Consider the following 24,839-nt stretch of genomic DNA (forward strand, 5'->3'; position numbering starts at 1 on the left):
GAAAAGTACCAAATCTAAAAAAAAAAAGAAAAAATGGATGGAAATCAGCTAAAACATGTGGCACCACAAAAAAACTTAACAAGTTGTAGCTCAGATAATTTTATAAAGTTAATTTTTAAACAAAATTGACGTTTTCCAGGTATGAATGGATCCAAGGTGGGTCTATGGAGAAAGCAAAAAACGTCTTAATGTTAATAGCCTGGGTACTTTGGAGCACTTGGCTATATATAGGTTGTCTATTCCTAAAACAGTGTTTCCATGCCATGGAAGTCATTATTTTCCTCGAAAAGAAGTTATCCCTAGTTTTGTATTTAATAGGAAAGTTAGTTTTCCTATAGTTTATTTTTATATCTGTATGTTTGTTTACAAAAGTTTTAGCCCTCCCCACCTTTAGATGTCCTTTTAAAAACATGAATCAAAGATACTTCTTAAAAACTAGTATATAAAATAATATTTATGCTTCCAAAAACATTATCATTTTGAAAAAGCTGTGTTTTGATGTTAACCCTCATGTGAACTACATATAAATTTGTTCTGCATTATTATTATTATTATTATTGTTATTTTTAGTTATGTTACTCTATATTTTATTCAATATTTTATTTTAACAGGTTTACTGGGCTTGCATATATTCAGTTTCCAGTTTTCTAAAAAAAAAAAAAAAAAAAAAAAAAAAAAAAAAAAATCAACTTGGGACAGTTGATTTTCGAAGCAATATCATATTTTTTATTGTTATTTTTTTTAAATTTATTGCTCAATTCAGTTTGAGTGGTAATACTATGATATGTCTTGTCTTGCTGTTATTCTTTTCTAGTATTTTATATTTTTATTGTTATTCATTGAATTTATTTCTAAAAGCCACTTTGAGTGGTGGGTTTATTTCTAAAAGCCACATTTATTCCTATATATCCCTCGTATAACTACATATAGAACTACATATAAATTTGTTCTGCGTTATTATTATTATTGTTATTTTTATCATTTATTATTATTAGTTATGTTATTCTATATTTTATTTATTTTTTTATTTTAACAGGTTTACTGGGCTTGCATATATTCAGTTTCCAGTTTTCTGAAAAAAAAAAAAAAAAATCAACTTGGGACAGTTGTGATTTTGATTTTGACAGTTGATATGTTTTGTCTTGCTGTTATTGTTTTCTAGTATTTTATCTTATTATTGTTATTCTTTTAATTTATTTCTAAAAGCCACTTTGAGTGGTGGGGTGGAAACCTCCCTTTGTATTTCTTGCCTCTAAAGTCCAATTGTTTATGCTATTATCTTTGCCATTTTGTTTTATTGAAAGCTCTCTGTTATTTTTTTTTACTTTTTTTTAATTCTTTTATTTTCAAAAATGTTATCAACATAAATTTAATTCAAAACCTCAATTTTACCACGCTATTTCAACCGAACAGCAAATTAATAAATATAAGATAATAATAACTAATAAATGCAAACATTATAGTGAATGACTAAATAAATTTATAAACTATAATCACATTATTCTTGACTTTGAATTGTCAAGATATTTGTTGATGTGTGAAATCGTCAGATAGACTTTTCTATTGACATTTTACCTTCTTTTGAAGAATCTAGACAAATATTGTAAATCAGTCTTTTAGACTGAATATTGTATTACGTATATTTTTTGTGCAGAATATTGTATTGTATAGACCATGTTGTATATCTATCATATAGACATTTTCATTGACATTATAGCTTCCTTTGGAGACTTTAAGTCTGTCGTCATCTCATAATGTTTTTTGAAATCAAAGTACAAGCACACCATTCCTATATGTTACAGCCGATACCTTTAAGAAATTTTCTTAGTCATTCACAGTAAGATTTTGAAAATTCCAAAATTAGGCTAACACTAGATTCACAATTGAGATTTTACTAATACCAAATTTACAAGCCGCTAATTTGAGCCAATCAGAATTTTTCAGCCATATTAGTTTATTCTGCGAAAAATCTGATTGGCTAAAATTAGTGCTACTAAATTTCGGTGTTAGCAAAAGATTATTGTGAATGAGCCTTAATTCGAGCCATCAGATTCATGTTAGAATTTTCAGATTGTTTGGAAAATTCTTAGTGGCTCAAATTAGCGTTAGCTAAATCTTGATATTAGTAAAAATCTCGTTTCGAATGGGCCTTTAAAAGAAGGTGACAAAGGACGAGGAAGCACTTCTCCGTAACCGCTTGGCTTTAGCGTTACAATTGCTTTTGCCATTTTTAAGTTTTGAAGAAATGTCAGATAGACTATTTCGTGACAAGTGAGTGAAATTCTTTTAAGAAATAATTTTTATCCGCTATATAATAATTTATTTCCAGGGTGCATAAAATTCTGTATAAAAATGAGGTAGCTAATATGTGAAGGGAACCAAACTTTTCCAGGCGATGGGATTTGTCGTCCATCTTGAAAAGGGAGTAGATTTTTTATTTATGGAACGGAAAATGTATTCGGGCCAAGAAAGTTCACGCTCGAAACAGTTTAGCGAAGCCGGGCTAGAATCTGATGTGGCTTCTATTGAGGGAGGTGACCTAATTTTGGTCCTAAGAGCTCTACGAAGGCTTAGTGGTGAGTTAAGGAAGATTAACGTTTCTTTAACTAATCAAATCTACAGTCTAAGGGAAACTGTTCATGACTACTCTCAAAGAGTGAGTGAGGATTTTAGGACCATGGAAAAAAGACTGAGACAAGGACTTTTAATGGAATTAGAACGGATAGAACGAGAACTGTCAAGAATAAGATGTAGGCTTGAACCGTTTGACATTGGACAAAATTCTGTGTCAAAACCTATAAAGTTAATTACAAGAAGGTCCAAATCAGAACCGTCATCACCTTGTAGAACTGAAACCATAAACCTAAAAACTTCTTCACCTCCTTCACCTCAAATAAAAACGCCAATACCCTCAACTAGTACAGCTGTGATACTACAAGCCTATTCATTATCAGCTAAAAGAAACTCTGATAAACTGCCAGGGGCTGCTGATTTGAAGAAACGGTCACGATCAGAAGAAAGGTGTAAAAAGAAAGAATCCAAAGAAGATAAAATGGGAAGATCACGTTCCATGGAGGCATCTGTTGGCGATGATCTTCTCCATAAATCACCTTCGTATTCCCATAACCAAAGTGCTTCTAGTAGAGAACGATTAAGTTCTAGAAACTCATCCTGTGATGATGTGGTAAAAGAAGATAAACCATCAAGTAATAATGACCCTCCCTTGTATTTGCTGCCTTATGAAACTGTAGAAGAACTAGCCGTTGCAATAGATCATATTGTATCGTCTGGCTTAGGGATAAGATTGATTGTCTCCGCGCCACCCGTGAGAATGAAATCGAAAGAGGATTTAGGATCTAGCAATGATAACTTGAAGGTTGCTGCCCTCTCCCATCGTGCGGATTTCTATCACCGATATTGTAAGCAGATTTATGTTTCAATATTTTCGTCTTGTCATTATGGGTTTGATTTTGTCATGCTTTTTGTGGTTTGTCTGCAATCTTAAGGTTTTGTTAGTGTTGCTTGTTTTTTTTTTCAGTTTTATCTTCTTTTTTTTTTTATTTCGATCCAGTTTATTTCCTCAACAGCTTAAGTGGTAGTTCGAGAAGTTTTAGGAATTTTATATGATGTTGAAAAATAGTACCTCATCTTATTACTTTTTGTCGTTTAGGAAAAGAGAATTAAATAGTTTTCCGTGTCTGTTGAAAATGTTAACCTATCCAGATCGCTTTTCACATAGGAAACGAGGAACTTTCTTATTACGAACAATCTTATTAAACGAACAAATAATCGCCCGGGCGAAGATTGATCCCTTGTTCCACACATTTGTTGTAATTTTTCTGCCGCAGCCTTTAATGCGAACCCAACAAAAATCTGAAATTCACCTCACTGGTATAAAACGGGAATCTCTTTCTCTAATAGCTAGGAATCAACTGATAAGTAAAGAGACAAATTGCATTTTTAAACTCCTCCTACGTATGCTCCAGTCTTTCAACCTTCAGGGGTGTCTAATTTCAATCAGCAGACGAATTATACAAAATAGCAAAGGAACTGGAAGGGGAAACGAGTTTTCCCAAAAGCGTCAAGTACCTAGATAGTTTTTTTCCACCCCAAGAAATGGTAGCATACGAATTTTCAGAAGAAAAATCACATTGCAGTTTTTGAAAAAAATCACAGATATGTAATTATTGCTAGTTTAATTGTATATGAATGGGGTTTTTGGTCAAGAGAAAAAAGGGTCATCAGAATTATTCTTCTCTAAAAGCCTCTATAGGCACACTGAGATGAATAAACAGGCTTATTGAGCTACACTACAATTTTGTGAAAGCTAAGAGTCACTGAAAGGATAGTACAAAACATTCTAAAGTAATTTACCACAATTCGAAGGTCGTCTTGTTGGACCTATGTGATACTAAAAAGGTTGTAAATTTACGCTCGAAAAGAAACTCCCAACAGTTTAAGTATGAAATGATGACTTCGATTCTTACGTTGTATTTTCTAAACATCTTCGATAAGATGATTTCTAAAGATATATTTTCGATAGATGGAAAAGCTAGATTTTCTAGATAGATGGAAAAGATAGATTTTCTAGATAGATGGAAAAGATAGATTTTCTAGATAGATAGAAAAGATAGATTTTCTAAACATCTTCAAAAAGGTCTGCGAAAACCTGACAGTAGTATGAATGTTTCGAGAGCTTCTTTTGACAAGTTCTATCTTCTTACTTGAATTAAAAAAAAAAAAAAAAAAAAAAAAAAAAAAAAAAAAAAAAAAAAAATAGAGAAAGTTTTGTCAGTACTAAAGGTCACTTCAGTACTGGTCACAACAACAACAACGGGGACGCCGGGGGGCACAGGGGGATATATAAATGACGACGGGGACACAGGGAATGTTTGATTAGCAATCAACATCAACAAAGCTCAAAGGCAATCATAAGAATAATAAGGTATAGATCTGAATACAGATTGTTTTTCCCATGGACAATTATATGTTGCATGTTCAAGAGTCGGTAATCCTGACAATCTTTTTATATGCACAGACAATGGGACAGCCAAGAATGTTGTATATTCGCAAGTTTTACGTAGTTATATATATATATATATATATCTATCTATATTCACAGGTGGGACACAGGGACACAACTACAATGGCGCGTAACTAATATGGCACGTGCGCCCCCACCAACTAGGTGTTGGGGTGGTGCAAAGCGCCACCCCAACAGCTAGTATATATATATATATATATATATATATATATATATATATATATATATATATATATATATATATATATATATATATATATATATATATATATATATATATATACTATTAATTATTGTCACCGAACCTACATTCAGTGGATTAGCTCCCTCCTAAGGGAAGACACCGAAAAAAAAAACCAAAAAAAACTATCATTTTCGTCGATGCGAAAAAGGTAATTTTTCTTGTTGTTCTAGATTAAGGGCTGTGACTTTCCTCTACGGGTGTTCAACTATTATTATTCCAGTGGTGCACTTTTGTTTTTATACGATACAGTTTCCGAGGTGTTTCAGCTTGTTTTTCGGAATTCCAATAACCTTTTTACTATTAAGACTAATCGAAATAATAGGTACTGTTCCTGACTAAGCTACAAGTGGCAATTTCTTCCCCCTAGACAATTTTTTTTAGACTTTTCTTTAATTTTTGGTTATAATGGATCGGTGTTCGTTCTTTACTAGATTGCAGCAATTGCTGCAACCATAGTGCTCCAAATATAGGTAAAATTACATTGATAAACCCGAGATAATTTAAATTTCAAGTCTCCAGAATTATCAAGCTTTTTCTTACTGTCTTGATTCTTTGGTGCTCGAATCCCAAACTATTGTTGAGACCTACTATCACATAATACGAAGGAAGTATTTAAGGAGGACTTATTCCTTACTTTTGCCCGATGTGTGGAAGTATGGATTAGACTCTGGGTCATGTGATGTGTCAGTGTGTGGCATTGAGTTGTGGCACTGTGGGTCATGTGATGTGTCAGTGTGTGGCATTGAGTTGTGGCACTGTGGGTCATGTGATGTGTCAGTGTGTGGCATTGAGTTGTGGCACTATGGGTCATGTGATGTGTCAGTGTGTGGCATTGAGTTGTGGCACTGTGGGTCATGTGATGTGTCAGTGTGTGGCATTGAGTTAGTTGAGAGATGGCTGGTGAATTTAATAAGGGATGATTCTTTTGCAAGTATTAAAAATTTAGGACGATTTCTCAGGTTGGCAATGGAGCACAGAGGTAGATTTTTGTGATTTGTGTCTCTCTTTTTTTTTGTGATTTGTGTGTCCCTTTGTGCTAGGTGATGGTTATGTTTTTTTTTTTTTATGTAATGACAGTTATTCAAAAGTGAATTCTCTTTTTGTTTTGTACTGTCCTGGCCTAGGGGATTTTAGCGCAATGAAACTTACTTATTTATTTAGTTACTTACTTGATAAGTGTACAAAGGGTAAAAATAAGTGTCTACAAAAAAAAATGAGAGATAGCAAAACTACTGATGACCATGAAAATGAAATCTGATTGCTTGATTTAGTTAAATTGAAAATGGTATAACCGTTTGTGTGAAAAGCAATTATAAAAAACGAGGAATTAAGTTTTTATTGAAAGAGCGCCATATGGAGTTTTTGGTAGTTTGCCAAGTTTGAAAAAGAATCGTGGATCATCAGAATCATCAAAACAAAATTTACTACACAGCTTAAAACAGTATAACTCTCCTCTTGGTTGGTATAACTGTCTTAAGACTTCAACAGATTACTGTCCTTTGAATAAAAACGCTATTTTTACGAATGAAAAGCCTGGTTAAATTTAATTTATTAGTTTTGCTTATTTAATTTCTTGGTTCAACTTCGCAACACTGGCAAAAATGGGGTACTGACATAAGAATTTCCGAATATACAAGTAACCGAAAGAAATATCTTACAAAATCGGATATGAATAAACCTAAAATGGGTCCAAGGGAAGACTGGTCTGGATTTACCCAGAAGCCCACTAGACCCAGGCCTATGGGCGCACAATGTAAGGGGACGCTATAAATTATCACTGATAGTCTTTTTTCTTAATAAAAACTGGACTGGTATGATTTGTCGTCGAAGTGCCTGGTTCACTCCGCTGTTGCGCTGCCTATTCACAGAAATGGGATTTTAAAACAAAAGAGGAATTCAGTGGCCACTTATAAACCGTTGTATGTCTCTTAAGAATGACAGCTAAGTGTTAGGTATCACCTCTCTCTTTTATTACTTTTGGCTCATTGGTTATGATTTGTTCAGTGCTTCTGCTATCCCCGGATTTTCGGGTATTTCTTCATAAATTTCACGAAAACGTAGTGGCTAAATTTCTTGGGCCTAGGAGCGCCAAAGCTATAAATCCGGCCCTGGGGAAAGGGAATAGTTTTATTTTTATGTCCTGGGTAGTTTCATGTAGTAGTGCCATTGATCTCTTAGTTTTTTCAAATGTCTCTCAGTTTCCCTGAAAAAGATAAACATAATCTTTTCAAATCTTGGCTTTAGCTTAAATCAACACTGATCAAAAATTTGAAATCAAATCAAAAATTTGAAATTTTTCCAAAATTTTTAAATCCAAATGAAAAATTTAGCTTAAATCAAAACTGATCAAAATTTTTTACTCCGACTTGGGTCTATTTCTTAGCAGGTTTCAATTCCACAAGTACTTATTAGAATATTCATTTTTAGGCTTGTAAAGAATTCCTTTCCCAAATCTAATGTGTTCTCTAGCAAGTTACTTGGCTTAAAAGAATGAAAGGCTGTTTGAGTTGCTTAAAGTTCGGTTTAGTCATTCACGAGGATCAATATATGTACATTGAGCAAGGCAAATATCCATCGTAAATTTAACCTAGCGACTGTCCCCTTCGCTTTCTCTCCTGTGCATCTATTCAAAAGCTAAGTTTCCATTTTGCTTGCTAAACACTTTCCTCTTTGGCAAGTAGCCATCTTTTCCAGTGTCTTAGAAAGACTAACATAATTAGGTGGTCATGCTACTTAAGCAAGAAAACTCTGGCAGTTCAATTTAGTTGGTGTTGCTTATCTGGCAATTACTTCATTGGATTTTTAAATATAGAACTGAAGATTCTTATTCATAATTAACAAAAGATTTACCACAAAGTATGGATGAACTACTCAGATGGGTAAAAGTAAAAATTACGTACTTCTACTAGTTGCAAAATTACACTTCTTACTTAGAAACATACGGATGCCGATAGTTCCAGATGAATTCAATTTTCATTGTAATTTCCGCTATTTTTCCTGCAATTTGCCAATTTTCAATTTTCTTTTTGAAAATAAGCTCTCCCCCGAAATAAAATCCGGGCGTAAAGGCACATTAATGTGCCTTTACGTTAATTAATGATTAACATACCTTTCATTAATTAATTAGTTACCTTTCATTAATTAATGATCAACGTCGGTGCTGATGTGGTAATAACTTTTGTACAGAATTTTTTGATGATCTGTCAACCATCTAGTAATCACTACACGGTTCTTATAGGCGTGTGTACAAAGATTTTTGGTGGGGGGAGGGGCTCTATATGTCTAAAAACAAGGTACGGACGGGAGTATATTTTGAAGACTTCACATAAATTCTTTTAGGAGAAGGAACTCGTAAAGTAATGTAGCCTAGAAACAGGTGGAAAATATTGAAACCACGTTGGCTGTTGGCTGTCAACCATGTTGGTAATATCACAGAGGATATTAGTGCGAGTAGTTTTGCATAATCTTGTCTAGCTACAATGGATCAGTAAAAATGTAATTTCTCATGCTTGTGCCAATGGAATATTAATGTAGGTAGTCTTTGTGACGAGCCTGTGATGCTAACATGATACTTTTGGCCTTAAATTGAAAGTTGAGAGCATTAATACTATTTTATTTTATTATTTAAGATAATTTTTTCTTTTATTTATTATTTTATTACTATTTTATTTATTATTTATTATTTTACTTATAATTTTTTTTAGATAAATCTTTTTTATTTTATTTATTTTTTATATATTTTTTTATCATTTTAGATATTTATTCATTATTTTAGATAAATCAGTGCAAAGAACTTATGTATCAATGCAAAATATACGTCATTAATTTGCTGTCTAAATAAAGTTTGTTATCGAAGGCAAATTGACATCCATTTGAATTCCAGATATACAAAAGGAGCTAGGCAAATGCCCCATGTCTCTTTGCTGCCCCAGGCATGTTGTTATTTTTCTTTGCTAAAACAGGGTTTCAAGTTGAAAATATAAAGGAAATAAAGCTCAAGTGAAAATTTCAAATTTTCTGCTGTGAAGCTCTTAAAAATTGAGAAACCCCTTGATTTTATTGAAATAAATCCAGTTTTTTCATTTAACTGTTTTGATTTTTGAAATGGTTTCAACACAGTAGGCTATATGGAAGGAGGTCGGGGATGTGCTGTAAGTAATTGAGTGGAATGCTTTACAGTTATCCATTGCAGCAAGCTGGTTTTATTTTCATAACAAAAGCTCTTTTCCAAACACCCTGATGTATTCCGAAAGCCAAAGAGGCCAGTGTAATTCAAATTCATCTTGCCTTTGGATTCTAGAAAAACAAGTCATAAATAATTATTACATGTAATATTTATTCTTAATTTATATCCAGATTGTGTTGAGGATGTTCGAAAGTAAATCATTTTTAATACCCTCTGGTTTCTTTAGTGGGTTTTGTCATTATAAAAGCAATAATTTGGTTTCTCCTCAGAACTTTGATTAAAAATAATTACGCGTGAAGATACTTTTATTTTATTTTAATATTAAAAACAAATATTGGAAAATACCACTTTTTTCAGATGTAGCCTACTGCAAGGTACAATTTTGTGAAAAGAGGTTTTAAAATTGTTAATGACGTGGTGGTAACATTGTCTCTATGTCTTGAACACGTGCTTGAGGGAAAAGGGGTCTAGCAGAGTAAAGAGTAGTCTGCAAGAAAATACTACCTATCAAGACAGTTGTCTCATTAATTTGATCCAAATTTATTGCAGTCCAGCCATCTTTACCAAATTATCACACGGAAAAATAATAATGATTTACAGTGTTTCGATTCCAGCCAACAGCAGCATTTCATTCCTCTTGTCAAATATTTCGTTTCAGGGAGTAAAACGCACGATCTATTAGACATATCTTCTGCTTCTTTTGGGGTATTAAACAGCATTTGGAACACGCCTTCCATCGGTAGTACAGAAAAAGATAGAAATATTTTCTAGTAAATCAATTCAAGTTTACATTTTTGAATCTATGACTGCTTACTCCAGCTTCCTGTACTGCCCGGACATCTTCTAGACTAAGCATCTCGAAAATTGAAGGGCTCAAGTGTTTTTTTTTTTTTGTTTTTTTTTTTGTGTCAGTAATAACTGATTGCTAGCTCATTCTGCTGAGTCCCTACATTGGATTCAAGCTACTCAGTGCGTAGCCTTTTCTGCTGTGTTTCTGCAGTACTCCAGGAAAAGCTGAATTGTTGCTAGAAAAAACTTCAGTCTCACATGAGGAGTCGTTTATGTGTTTTTTTTTGCTTTTTGTCCCACGGATGGAAGCGTCCATGTAAGTTCATATGAAGTGACAGTCTGGGTCAGAGTGGCCAGATGGGTCGCATTTGCGCCATTTTGGCATTTTTTGAAGCTTTGCGCATTAATTTTTTTAAATCGGCGCATTTTTTGTGGGAAATGTTGTTCATTCCGCGCATTTTCACTAGAAATTAGAGCTTTTGGCTCATTTTCATTTTTATGGTGGCGCAAGTTTAAACCAAACATCCGGCAATACTGGTACGGGTCAGTTCTTCGACCAGGCTTGAGTTTCCCTCTGTCATTAATGAATCATGCTCTTACTCTTTACCCACATTCCTCCCGGCTCGGGCACTCCTGGCTATTTTCTTCTTTGGGACAGAAGCTTCAAAGCAAATTTAACGGTAAAATGGTGAGTTACCAACCCAACGTAATATAACCCCATAGAGAATCAATCCCCGTCTATGCATTAAGTGCATGTCTCCTCTATCTTCTTTTGGTTGTGACTGGAGACTAAGCTTCTTTATTTTGCTTGCTAAACACTTCTGTTTTTGGCGAGTATCCACTTTTCCCAGTGTCTTGGGAAGACTAACGCGATTAGGTGTCATGCTACTTAAACAAGAAGAATTCCTTGAGTAATATAAGCTGATTGGAGAAAGAGCCTCTGTTTGTGTATTAAGTTTTCTTCTTCTTCCTCTTTGGTAGTTACTGGACAATGCACCAGAGAATAGTCTTCCAAAGGAGATTAGTTTATATTGAGACAAGGCATCCTGGAGATAATTTATTATCATATACTGGACACTGATTTGGCTTTTTGAGATTGAGAAAGAGACTACTATTGAAGAACCGAGGGTCGTGACTTTTTTCACTTCTTTGTTATTTTTTTCTCTTCTGAATCTGATTGGGTGAGACGGACTACATGGCTGGGCTTTTAAAGTTTTTACTCTGTTTCATAATTTTCACATGTGAAACAGTATGACCTTTTTTAAACTAGGATGTTTGTTTATTTCTCATTTCTCAGTTGTTCCGAAGGTCGGACGCTTTTAATATTTTTTTTTTTAAATCACCTTGGGTGGGAGCGGTGATGTTTAGGGTCTAAAAAAGCTGGTTTTCGGAAAAAAATTTGGCATATATTTTTTAACGCTTAAAACTTTTCATAACTATTCAATGTAGGAAAATAAAAAACTTTGTGATGCCTTGTATGTGAAGGAAGATTTTTTTTTGTGACAGTACTAAACTACTAGTACTAGACAATAATACTAAAGGGATTAAAAACAATAAGGCTCCAGGTAGTGACAGTGTGGTAAATAAGTTTCTTAAATATAGTGGATCTTTGGTTAGAAATAAGTTACTGAAGATTATGAATATGATTTCTGAAAAAGTGGAAGTACCTAGTGATTTTAGGAAAACCTTAATTAAACCTCTGTATAAGAAAGGTGATAAGAGTGAGTGTCGTAATCATCGAGGCATTAGTCTGTTTCTCTTTAGGTAGCAAATTACTTAGTAATATAATACTTTTTAAACCGAGAGACGCTGTAGACAAAGTTTTAAGGGTAGAAAAGTGTGGTTTTAGAAAAAGTGCCGACCAAATTTTCACTCAGGTTAATTAAAAAAAAAAAACTAGTTTTTTTAACTGAATGTAAGGTGCGACATTAGAACTTAAAACGAAAAGAAATTACTCCGTGTATGAAAGGGGCTGTTCCCTTCTTAACGTGCCGTTCTTTACGCTAAAGTTTGACTTTCTCTCAATTCTACTATATTAAATAGTAAAAAAAAACTTTAGCGTAAAGAGCGGGTCGTTGAGAAGGGAACAGCCCCTTTCATACACGGAGTAATTTCTGTTCGTGTTAAGTTTTAATGTCGCTCCTTACTTTCAGTTTAAAAAACTAGTTTTTTTTATTTAATTTCTGAACGTTTTTGAATTAATGTATGTTTGATTTTGGCTCTCCGTACATAAATTTTTAAAATGAAATTTGTATATTAATTCTTTTTGTGCCAAAATCAAAGGGGTGGGAGAGGAGGCATAGTTGCCCTCCGATTTTCTGTTTACTTAAAAAGGCAACTAGAACTTTCAATTTTTAACGAACGTTTTTATTAGCAAAAAATATACGCAACTTAAGAATTAACTTACGTAAAGAACTTCTATACTCTTATATTTTTGTTATGTATGTGGGAGGCTTTGTCCTCTCGTTAATACCTCGCTCTTTACGCTAAAGCTTAAATTTTGTCCCAATTCTTTAAGAATGAATTGTCCCAATTCCCAGAATCACAAAGGTCGTATAAATAGTTGAAATTACTAAAAATACTTTAGCGTAAATAGCAATGTATTTAGGAGGAGAAGAACCCCTCATATGCGTAATAATCTCTGTTTATTTTAATTTTCAATGCTGCTCCTTACTTTCAGTTGAAAAAACTTTTTCATATTTATTTTTTCATTCTTTTTTATTATAATGTTAGAAAATCCTGTCCCCCTTCATTGAATTTCTCTTCCCCCACAACAAAGTCCTCCAAGGAAAGATTCTCCCACGTAGTCCCCTCAACTCCCCCCCCCCTACCAAAACAATTCCCTGAAAACGTCTGTACACTTACCAATAACCATTACTGTATGTAATCCCTGGTCAAAGTTTGTAACTTGCAGGCCCTCCCCCGGGGAGTAATTCATCCTCAAAGACATGGTTAATATGTTTTTTCGACTATGTTGAACAAAATGGCTATCTGAAAATTTTGATCCGTTGACTTTGGGAAAAAATGAGCGTGGGAGGGGGTCAAGGTGCCCTTCAATTTTTTTGTCACTTAAAAGGGCACTAGAACTTATAATTCCTGTTAGAATGAGGACTATTGTGACATTCTAGGACCACTTGGTCGATACGATGACCCCTGAAAAAAAAAAAAAACGAATAAACACACTAGAGATAGGAGCTTGAAACTTCTACAACTGGATTCTCTGATATGCTGAATGCGATGTTGCGATTTTCGTTAAGATTCTATGACTTTTAGAGGGTGTTTCATCGTATTTTCTAAAATAAGGCAAATTTTCTCAGGCTCTTAACTTTTGATGAGTAGGACTAAATTTGATGAAACTCATACATTTAAATTCAGCATAAAAATCCGATTCTTTTAATGTATATCTAAGTATCAAAGTTCCGATTTTTAGAGTTTCGTTTACTATTGAGCCGGGTCGCTCCTTACTACAGTTCGTTACCACGAACTGTTTGATAATTGAGAAGTGCCTTAATTGTCAAAAACCTTTGGTCCACAGTTTTATAGATTATGAGCAAGCGTTCGATTCTGTTGATAGAAGAGCTTTAGCAAAGGTTTTATCCTTGTATGGGATAAAATAAAAAAACTAGTTTTTTTTTTAACTGAAAGTAAGGAGCGACATTAAAACTTAAAATGGATTGAAATTACTCCGTGTATGAAAGGGGCTGTTCCCTTCTCAACGCCCCGCTCTTTACGCTAAAGTGTTTTACTGCTTAATAAATCAGAATTGAGAGAAAGAGTCAAACTTTAGCGTAAAGAGCGGGGCGTTAAGAAGGGAACTGCCCCTTTCATACATGGAGTAATTTTTGTCCGTTTTAAGTTTTAATGGCGCTCCTTACTTTCAGTTAAAAAAAACTATTTTTTTATTTAATAAGTTTTAATGTCGCTCCTTACTTTCAGTTAAAAAACTTGTTTTTTTTTATTTAATAAAGATTTAAAGCCCTGCAAATACAATATTATTGCCGATGATTTCTTTACGATAAAATTCAACCTTTATTGTTTTTCAATATACTGTCCAAAGACAGTTTCAACTTTAATTTTCTAATATATTTTTCAAATGAAGTGGTTCGGTCTCCCTTAATCTATGGTCCAACAGTATTCCTAGACAAGGCCGTATCCCGGGGGATGGGGTTACCGAGTTTGACACCCCACCCCTTATTTTTTTTTGTCTGACCCGTAAAAAAAACAATGCATATAAGGAAAGTTTTGGTCTATTTTTAAAAATTTTTGTACAACGAGCCAAAACTCTTGAATTTGTTCTTTTCCTAGGATGATTTAGTGTTTTTCTAATTCAGAAGAAAACAAATTAACTTCAGACCTACCCTCCCCCCTGTTATACTAACATACAAGTTCCTTCTGTTTTCCTGATTTTGCCCCTCTGACCGAAAGTCCTCTTTGCGCGCCTTTCTCTAAACATTGAATACAATTTTTAAGTATTTACGAGTTAGAAGGATTTAACTCTAGATTAGCCAAATTATTCTTTTATCAAACAGTAACAATTGTTATTACTGGCATGGAGCGCCCGGACAATATAATTGCCAAATTTTTAATGACAATATAATTAAAGTGTCCCAACTTATCACGTAAGGTGGCTATCCGGGAGAGGGATTGGGAAGGGGTGCTAAGGGGGACTAGAACCCATGAAATAAAGCTAATCATATGAAGAAACAACTGAAATCAATGCGAGTGATATACTGTCGGGACATAAATACCTACTTTATTTGCCTCGATCTTACCATAATCATGCTATCAAAAGGTTCCCGGTAACGAACTTTAAGTAAGAGCGACACGGCTTAATTGTAACAGAAAATCTAAAAATAAAATTTTGATATCAAAAGATACATCTAAGAATCGACTTATTATGCTGATTACAAACATACAAGATTCATTAAGCTTAATGTTATCCATCAAAGCTACGCGCCAGAGGAAATTTCCCCGATTCTCAAATAAGGGGGAAACACTTCTTAAAAGTCAAGGGGTCTTAATGACATCATTAAGATCATAAGATCATTAAGATCATAATTGAAATTAATGACGTCATGGATCATATGATGTGATATGATCTGATATGATCTTATGATGAATCTGATGATGGGATCCAAAGCTCATCATTGGATTCTGTGTATCCAAAAACCCTATTGTGGAAGTTTCAAGCTCCCATGGAAGCTGATGGAAGCTATCAATTTTGACGTTTAACAATTGTCCTAGAACTTTTAAATGACAATCGAATAAGCCCCCTCTGAAGTTTGTACGACCACCCCTTCCATATTAAGTGCCACTGGGAAATAATAAACAAACAAACATTATGACATTGAACCCTTTTGGCTCTTAGCTATAGGCAATGCTATAGGATTTAAAGAAAGGTTTCAATTTCCCTTCTTATGAACATCCGGAATTATCCAGGGAGAATGTGTGTGTGGGGGGTGGAGGCTGGGAGAATTATCTGGAGGAATTTTCCGTGGGGGTGTATTTTCAACGGGATGGGTAGGTAAACGGTGACTCCCAGAAAACCCTTTATCAAAGGACATTCCACAAAGGCTTAAGGTAATAATAAAGGCTAGTAAGATTTATGGGGATTTTCCTAATTGTCCTTAATTTCATCAATTCTATGCTACAACGTTGTTTAATTTGGTAAAAACCTGAGGATAAACTTATAATCTTGATTGTAAAATATGCCTTCCACTGACATCAGCTGTTATAATTTATTAAACAAGTCACTTTGTCAATAAATCCTACATTCTATTACCTTGTGACAGCATAGGGGATACGACTGTGCCGTTCGACTGAGAATGCTCGGGTTCGATCCCTACTGTCGCAAGGAAATGAAAAGCAGAGAAATCATATTAATAATTTTTTTTGTCTTTGCAACAAATTTCGTAAACTTCGTAAGCAATAACCATGAGGTATTGTTAGGACCGTATTCGAACAAGAATTGAGCGATTTTTTCCTTGAAAATTTTAAAATTGCTGCCAGACATTTTGTTTTTCCCCATAAAATAAGACATAGCCAAAAACTTCATAAGTAGCCTAAACTGATAGAAAGAGATTCTTGATAATAATGAAAATGAGAAACGAATCAAATTTTGATGCTTATTTAAAATGTATGAAATTCCTCCAGTTTAATATGACCCATCAAAAGATGCGTGCCGGAGAAAAGTTCCCTTATTTTCAAAAAGGGGGATAACTCCCCTAAAATTCAATGGATCTTAATGAAAATTAAACAGAAAAGTTTTTTAAATGAAAGTAAGGAGCGACATGAAAACTTAAAATGAACAGAAATTACTTCGTATATGAAAGGGGCTGTTCCTTCTCAACTCCCCGCTCTTTACGCTAAAGTTTGACTCTTTCTCTTAACTCTACTTTTTAAAACAGTAAAAAACTTTAGCGTAAAGAGCGGGGCGTTGAGGAGGAAAAGTTCCTTTCATATACGGTGTAATTTCTGTTCGTTTTAAGTTTTAATGTCGCTCCTTACTTTCATTAAAAAAAAAAAAACTTTTTTTGCTTTCATTTCTGGACGTTTTTGAATTAATGCATGTTTTGATCTTGGCTCTCCGCACATAAATAATTAAAACGAAATTTGCATATTAAGGTTTTTTGGCCACATGGCTTTTTCATAGTTTTAATCGGAAGATTTTAAGAAAAAAGGACCGAGGGAGGAGGCCTAGTTGCCTGAACTTTAGCGTAAAGAGCGAGACGTTGAAGAGGGGACAACCCATTTCATCTACGGAGTAATTTCTGTTCGTTTTAAGTTTCAATGTCGCTCCTTACTTTCAGTTAAAAAAACTAGTTTTTTTTTTATGTAATTTCTGAACGTTTTTTAATTAATGCATGTTTGATTTTGGCTTTCCACACATAAATTATTAAAATGAAATTTGCATACTTGTTCCTTTTTTGGCTAAATGGCTTTCTCTTAGTTTTGATCAGACGATTTTGAGAAATAAGGGACGGGGAAGGAAGCCTAGTTTCCATGCAATTTTTTTCGGTTACATAAAAAGGCAACTGTAAATTTTAATTTTTAACGAATTTTTTTATTAGTAAAAAATATACGTAACTTAAGAATTAACTTACGTAACAAACTTTTATATTCTTTAATTTTTATTATGTATATGAGGGGGTTTGTACCCTCGTTAATACCTCTTTCTTTACACTAAATCGTAAGTTTTGTCCCAATTCTTTAAGAATGACCCCTGAGAATCAGAAAGGCCGTAGAATAAATAGTTGAAATTACTAAAAATACTATAGCATAAAGAGCGAGGTATTTATCTCCTCCTAAATACCTCAATCTTTATGCTAAAGTATTTTTAGAACCCCTTATATGCTTAATAATCTCTGTTCATTTTAAGTTTCAATGCTACTCTTTACTTTCAATTGAAAAAACTTTCCATGTTTATTTTTTCATTGTTTTTTTTTATAGTAATTTTAGAAAATTCTGCGCCCTTTTCATTGAATTTCTGTTCCCTCGTGACATATTTCTCCAAGGAAAGATCCTCCCACATAGCCCCCTCCCCCAAAACCAAAAAAAAAATCCTCTGAAAACGACTGTACACTTGCCAATAACCATTATTATATGTAAACACTGGTCGAAGTTTGTAACTTGCAGCCCCTCCCCCAGGGACTGTGGGGGAGTAAATCATTCCCAAAGACATAGTTATTATGGTTTTTGACTATGCGGAACAAAATGGCTATCTCAAAATTTTGATATATTGACTTTGGAGAAAAAATGAGCGTGGGAGGGGGCGTAGGTGCCGTCCAATTTTTTGGTCACTTAAAAAGGGCACTAGAACTTTTCATTACCGTTAGAATGAGCCCTTTTGCGACATTCTAGGACCCCTTGGTCGATACGATGACCCCTGGAGAAAAAAAAAAACAAAAAAAAAAACAAACAAACAAATAAACACGCACCCATGATTTGTCTTCTGGCAAAAAATACGAAATTCCACATTTTTGTAGATAGGAGCTTGAAAATCTTGCTATAGGGTTCTCTGATACGCCAAATGCGATGGTGTTATTTTCCTTAAGATTCTGTGACTTTTAGGGGGTGTTTTCCCCTTTTTTCTAAAATAAGGCAAATTTTTTCTGGCTCGTAACTTTTGATGACAAAGACTAAATTTGATGAAACTTATATATTTAAAATCAACATGAAAATCTGATTCTTTTGATGTATATTTTAGCATCAAAATACCGTTTTTAGAGTTTCGTTTACTATTGAGCCGGGTCGCTCCTTATTACGGTTCGTTATCACGAACTGTTTGATAAGAATAACCAAATCATTATTTTTTAGTTGAGGTTTCAATTACAGCGTTGAAACAACAACAAAACAAAATTGAACACCATTAATCCTTAAATAAACATATGTTGACGTAAATTCCTTGAGTATAATCACGTCATGATGTATGGGTCCACTCATAAATCTCTGTTTCTAGTAAAAGCGGCGAAAAAAAGTGCAATGATAGAGTTGCAATTAGCCTCAGATATGGGATGAAAATCCCGTAATCCTGAAATAAAAACTTTGGCTATTATAACATACTGTTTATAAAAATGTGCGATATTTTCTGAAAACAGTCAAAACTAAAAATGCTGTCGTAAAAAAGATATTTAGAGTAGCTAAAATTTTATACCTTCCTGACTTCATGTCTTATCTTTAGGTTTGTTCTTTTATATATTTCTTATTTTGGATGGAAGAAACACAGAAGAATTGATTGTGAAAAGAAAAGAAGCTTTTTTCAATATTCTTGTCCTCGCTTTATTTTGTTTTCCCAATAAATCCATTGGTGTTACAGAAAAAAAGAGACAGAGGTTTTTTCTGAAACAAGAATCGATATGAATTTTTTCTTTCTTCATCAGATTTAATTAACATCATAATTACATATATTAGTTCATCAACGAAAGAAAAAAAGAAGGTATACAATTATCCTTCAGAGAGGCAAATTCACTTGGAGAAGACAGAAAATTCACTTGGGGAAAACAGAAAATTCACTTGGGGAAAAGCTTGTGACTCAAAATCTCTCCGATAGTTTGATTGATTTTAGATTTTCAAACAATAAAATCAAGAAGGCCTTAAGAGGAGGGGTTAGTCGAACCTTGAGAAATTTCATTTTCGGGTCATTCTAGATTTTTTGTTTATCACAGAACGTTCATGCAAATGTACTGGAGGGGGAGGGGTAAGTAGAAATCCTGAAATATCATTTCGTTGAGTATCAACCGTTGTTATTGAATTATGTAAATACTGTATTACAGTTAGATTTTTACTGTAAATGGGTTTGGACTACAACGCCATTGCTTTTTATTAGACAAAAAAAAAACAAGTTTTTTTAAATGAAAGTAAGGAGCGACATTAAAACTTAAAACGAACAAAAATTACTCCGTATAGCAAAGGTGCTTTTCCTCCTCAACGCCCCGCTCTTTACGCTAAAGTTTGACTCTTTCTCTTAACTCTACATTTTAAAACAGTAAAAAAATTTAGCGTAAAGAGCGGGGTGTTGAGGAGGAAAAGCCCCTTTCATATATGGAGTAATTTTTGTTCGTTTTAAGTTTTAATGTCGCTCCTTACTTTCATTTAAAAAAAACTTTTTTGTCTAATTTCTGGAAGTTTTTAAATTAATGCATTTTTTTTTATCTTGGCTCTCCAAGCATAAATAATTAAAACGAAATTTGCATATTAATTTTTTGGGGGCTAAATGGCTATTTCGTAGTTTTAATCGGAAGATTTTGAAAAAAAGGAGCGAGAGAGGAGGCCTAGTTGCCCTCCAATTTTTTGATTACTTAAAAAGGCAACTATAACTTTTAATTTTTTACGAACGTTTTCTTAAGTAAAAAATATACGTAACTTACGAATTAACTTACGTAGCGAGATTCTATATTCGTATGCTTTTATTGCGTATATGAGGGGGCTCACCCCTCGTCGATACCTCGCTCTTTACACTAAAGCTTAAATTTTGTACCAATTCCTTAAGAATGACCCCTGAATCACAAAGGCCGTAGAATAAATAGTTGAAATTACTAAAAATACTTCAGCGTAAAGAGCGAGGTATTACGAGGAGTTAAACCCCTCATATGCGTTAATGCGCATATGTCATAATGCGTTAAACCCCTCTTTTCGTTTTAAGTTTTAATGCTGCTCCTCACTTTCAGTAGAAAAAACTTTTCATATTTATTTTTTCATTGTTTTTTTTTAAATAATGCTTGAAAATCCTGCGCCCCCTCCATTGAAAGTCTCTTCCCCAATAAAACGTTCCTTCATTGAAAGATCCTCCCACGTAACCCCCCCTTAAACTCTCCCCCCAAACCAAAAAAATCCCCTGAAAACGTCTGTACACTTCCCAGTAACCATTACTATATATAAACACAGGTCAAAGTTATTAACTTGCAGCCCCTCCCACGGTGACTGCGGGGGAGTAAGTCGTCCCCAAAGACATAATTATTAGGTTATTCGACTATGGTGAATAAAATGGCTATCTCAGAATTTTTATTCGGTGACTTTGGGGAAAAATGAGCATGGGAGGGGGGCTAGGTGTCCTCCAATTTTTTTGTTCACTTAAAAAAAGCACTAGAACTTTTAATTTCCGTTAGAATGGGCCCTTTCGCGACATTCTAGGACCACTGAGTCGATATGATCACCTCTGAAAAAAAAAAACAACAAATGAACAAATAAACACGCATCCGTGATTTGTCTTCTGGCAAAAAATGCGAAATTCCACATTTTTGTAGAAAGGGGCTTGAAACTTCTAAAATAGGGTTCTCTGATACGCTGAATCTGATGATGTGATTTTTGTTAAGATCGTATGACTTTTAGGAGGTGTTTCTCCCTATTTTCTAAAATGAGGCAAATTTTCTCAGGCTCGTAACTTTTGATGGGTAAGACTAATCTTGATTAAACTTATATATTTAAAATCAGCATTAAAATGCGATTCTTTTGATGTAAATATTGGTATCAAAATTCCATTTTTTAGAGTTTCGGTTACTATTGAACCGGGTCGCTCCTTACTACAGTTCGTTACCACGAACTGTTTGATACCAGACAAATACATTATAGTGATTAACGCTATGTATGAGAATAATACTGCTGCGATTAAGGTAGGAAATTGGGTTAACAGGTGGTTTTCAGTTTTCAAGTTTAAAGGGGTTGACAACTTTTCAGCAGTAAGGTATACACTGAAACCAAGAGTAGGTCTGTTAGCTCATAATCTTCTTCGGCACTGAGGGGTTCACAACTTTTGCTAGTTGTGTAACTATTATTTGTTTCCGGTGTATTTGATGGTAAAACCAATTTGGTCCCAGCGGTAAGACATGTTGGGGACTTGTAAATAATAATCGGCTGCTAGGCTACAATCATCTTCAACGGTGAGGGGCTGGCAACTTTTACTAGCTGCAATGAGGGGTTTGCAACTTTGCGAGTTGGTGTACCTAGTATTTATTTTAAGATCCTTACAGATTAACAATTTAATCGAAACGAGGAAACAAAACCAAAGTGTTGCTCTGGTAACACTTTGCTCGGCGAAGCCGAACAAAGGTAGCCGTAACACCTCACGCCCAAGCAACGTAGATCTAGTTTTACCTTAAGCAGCTTCATAACTACGATTTTTTTGTGATAATAAACCAAAGATATTGTTTGTCTTCGGCTTGTGAATCAAACAGTTCGTGGTAAGGAACTGTAGTAAGGAGCGACCCGGCTCAATAGTAACCAAAACTCTAAAAAATGGGATTTTGATACCTATAGCTACATCAAAAGAATCGCATATTAATGTTGATTTTAAATGTATAAGTTTCATTAAGTTTAGTCTTACCCATCAAAAGTGACGAGCCTGAGAAAATTTGCCTTATTTTTAGAAAATAGGCCCCTAAAACTTATAGAATCTTAGCAAAAATCACACCATCAGATTTAGCGTATCAGAGAACCACATTGTATAAGTATCAAGCTCCTAACTACAAAAATGCGGAATTTGGTATTTTTTTGCCAAAAGGCAGATCACAAATGCGTGTTTATTTGTTTTTTTTTTGTTTTTTTGTTTTTTTTTTTTTCAGGGGTGATCGTAACGACCCAGTGGTCCTAAAATCTTGCGAGAGGGCTCATTCTAACGGAAATGGAAAGTTCTAGTGCCCTTTTAAGTGACCAAAAAAATTGGAGGGCACCTAGGCCCCCTCCCACGCTAATTATTTTCCCAACATCACCGGATCAAAATTTTGGGATAGGTATTTTATTCAGCGTAGTCGAAAAACCTTATAACTATGTCTTTGGGGACGACTTACTCCCCCACAGTCCCCGTGGGAGGGGCTACAAGTTACAAACTTTGGCCAGTGCCTACATATAGTAATGGTGATTGGGAAGTGTACAATCGGTTTCAGGGAAATTTAGTGGTTGAGGGAGGGGTTGAGAAGAGGGGGATATGGCGGGGGAACTTTCCATAGGGGAATATGTCATGGGGGAAGAAAATTTCCGTGAAGGGAGCGAAAGATTTTCTACCATTATTGACAAAAAGACAATGAAAAAATAAATTAGAAAAGTTTTTTCAACTGAAAGTAAGGAGCAGCATTAAAACTTAAAACGAACAGAAATTAGTACGCATATGAGGGGTTCACCTCCTCCTAATACCTCGCTCTTTACGCTAAATTATTTTTAGTAATTTCAACTATTTATTCTACGGCTTCTTTGATTCAGGGGCCATTCTTAAGAAATTGGGACAACATTTAAGCTTTCGTGTAAAGAGCGAGGAACTGACGAGGGGGTGAACCCCCCCCCATATACGTAATAAAAACATGAGAATACAGAAGTTTGTTTCGTAAGCTCATTTGTAAGTTACATATATCTTTTACTAATAAAAACATTCGTAAAAAATTAAAAATTTTAGTTGCCTTTTTAAGTAACCAAAAAATCGGAGGGCAACTAGGCCTCCTCCCCCGCTCCTTTTTTCTCAGAATCATTCGATCAAAATTTTGAGAAAGCCATTTAGCCAAAAAAATAAATATGCAAGTTTTGTTTTAATTATTCATCTGCGGAGAGCCAAAATTAAAACATGCATTGATTCAAAAACGTTCAGAAATTAAATAAATAAAAGACAAGTTTTTTTTATAACTGAAAGTAAGGAAAGACGTTAAAACTTAAAACGAGCAGAAATTACTTCGTACATGAAAGGAGCTGCCTCCTCATCAATGCCCCGCTCTTTACGCTAAAGTTTTTAATGTCGCTCCTTAGTATCAGTTAAAAAAACTTGTTTTTTTATTTAATAGCATTACAACTTAAAACCAACATACATTGTTACATATATCTTTTAAAGATCTTTTCTATCATTCATTTCCGTCATTTGATAATTGCTCAACTTGTGACTTTTATTTTCATAAAAATAGTCTCGACCTCTTTGGCCGTTTTGTTACTATGCCGTACAAAATTAGTTTCGCAAATATCAGTAATCTAAGTTACGTGGGGGAATCTTTTGACGGAGAAATCTTTCGGGGGAAGGGAATTTTCCTTGGAGGGGGAGCTGGATTTCTCGACATTATTTTAAAAAGATCAGCAGTTAAATAAAAAACGAAGTTTTTTCAACTGAAAGTAAGAAACAACATTAAAACATTTTCATTTAATTATTCATGTTCGGTGAGCCAAGTTCAAAACCTGGATTAATTCTAAAACTTTCAGAAATTAAATGTAAAAAGCATGTTTTTTTTTTACTGAAAGTAAGGAGCGATATTAAAACTTGAAACGAACAGAAATTACTCCGTATATGAAAGGGGCTGTTCCCTCCTCAAAACCCCGCTCTTTACGCTGAAGTTTTATATTGTCTTATTAAGTAGAGTTGTGAGAAAGTCAAACTTTAGCGTAAAGAGGGGGCTGTTGAGGAGGGGACTGCCTCTTTCATATACGGAATAATTTCTGTTCGTTTTAAGTTTAAATGTCGCTCCTTACTTTCAGTTAAAAAAAACTTGTTTTTTTTTATTTAATTTACTAGAAAGATATAATTAAAGGATGAAAACAATCTGTCATTGTAAGAATTTATACTACTTGTGGAGAGGTTGAAGTGGAACAACCAAAGGGATGCGTTCTCTTAGTTGTGTTACTAGTCTTCATGCTTCATGAAGTCTTGGTTTGTTTATACAAACTTATAAATGGCTGATAGTTTTGCCCAAGATTTGCTTCTGGGAAAAGCTTAAATAAGAGAATTATAGAGAATTATATTATAGAGAATTATAGAATTATAGAGAGGCAATTCAAGATATTAATTTGATGTGAAGAAAAGGGGGCTGTAACTATATTAGTAGGTAGTATATTACTACCTTATTAGATACTATATTATACTTACATTTATACTATATTTAGGTACTTATAAGGTACTATATTAGGTAGTGCCAGCAGTGTTGAACTCCTTGGTGGAAGGTTACTGGGTTAAATTGCTCCTTCTTTTCTCAGTTTTTATCTCAAGAAGAAAACCATTGGCATTCATTTAACTAAAAATTTTAAAACTGAGTTTTCCGTAAGGCTCCATGGCCTGATTGAACAAAAGAGAATGGAATTCCCGATAAGACTCCGTGGTCTTTAAATCAGGAAAAAAC

At 34.1% G+C, this 24,839-nt stretch overlaps 1 protein-coding gene across 4 annotated transcripts in view; it reads left to right on the top strand.

Annotated features, from left to right (window-relative positions):
* Window positions 1-24,839, top strand: part of LOC136043983 (coiled-coil domain-containing protein 50-like) — a 200,203-nt gene that overhangs the window by 54,968 nt on the left and 120,396 nt on the right. For 2 of the 4 annotated variants that reach the window (XM_065729079.1, XM_065729072.1), the window contains one exon: window positions 2,330-3,419. The exons of the other annotated variants lie outside the window; for them this stretch is intronic. In XM_065729079.1, the coding sequence (XP_065585151.1) occupies window positions 2,396-3,419 (1,024 nt within the window). In that variant the 5' untranslated portion in view covers window positions 2,330-2,395. The remainder of the gene's footprint in view (window positions 1-2,329; window positions 3,420-24,839) is intronic. 4 annotated transcript variants of the gene reach the window in all.

Source organism: Artemia franciscana, chromosome 1 (genome assembly GCF_032884065.1).
Source record: "Artemia franciscana chromosome 1, ASM3288406v1, whole genome shotgun sequence".
NCBI lineage: Eukaryota > Metazoa > Arthropoda > Branchiopoda > Anostraca > Artemiidae > Artemia > Artemia franciscana.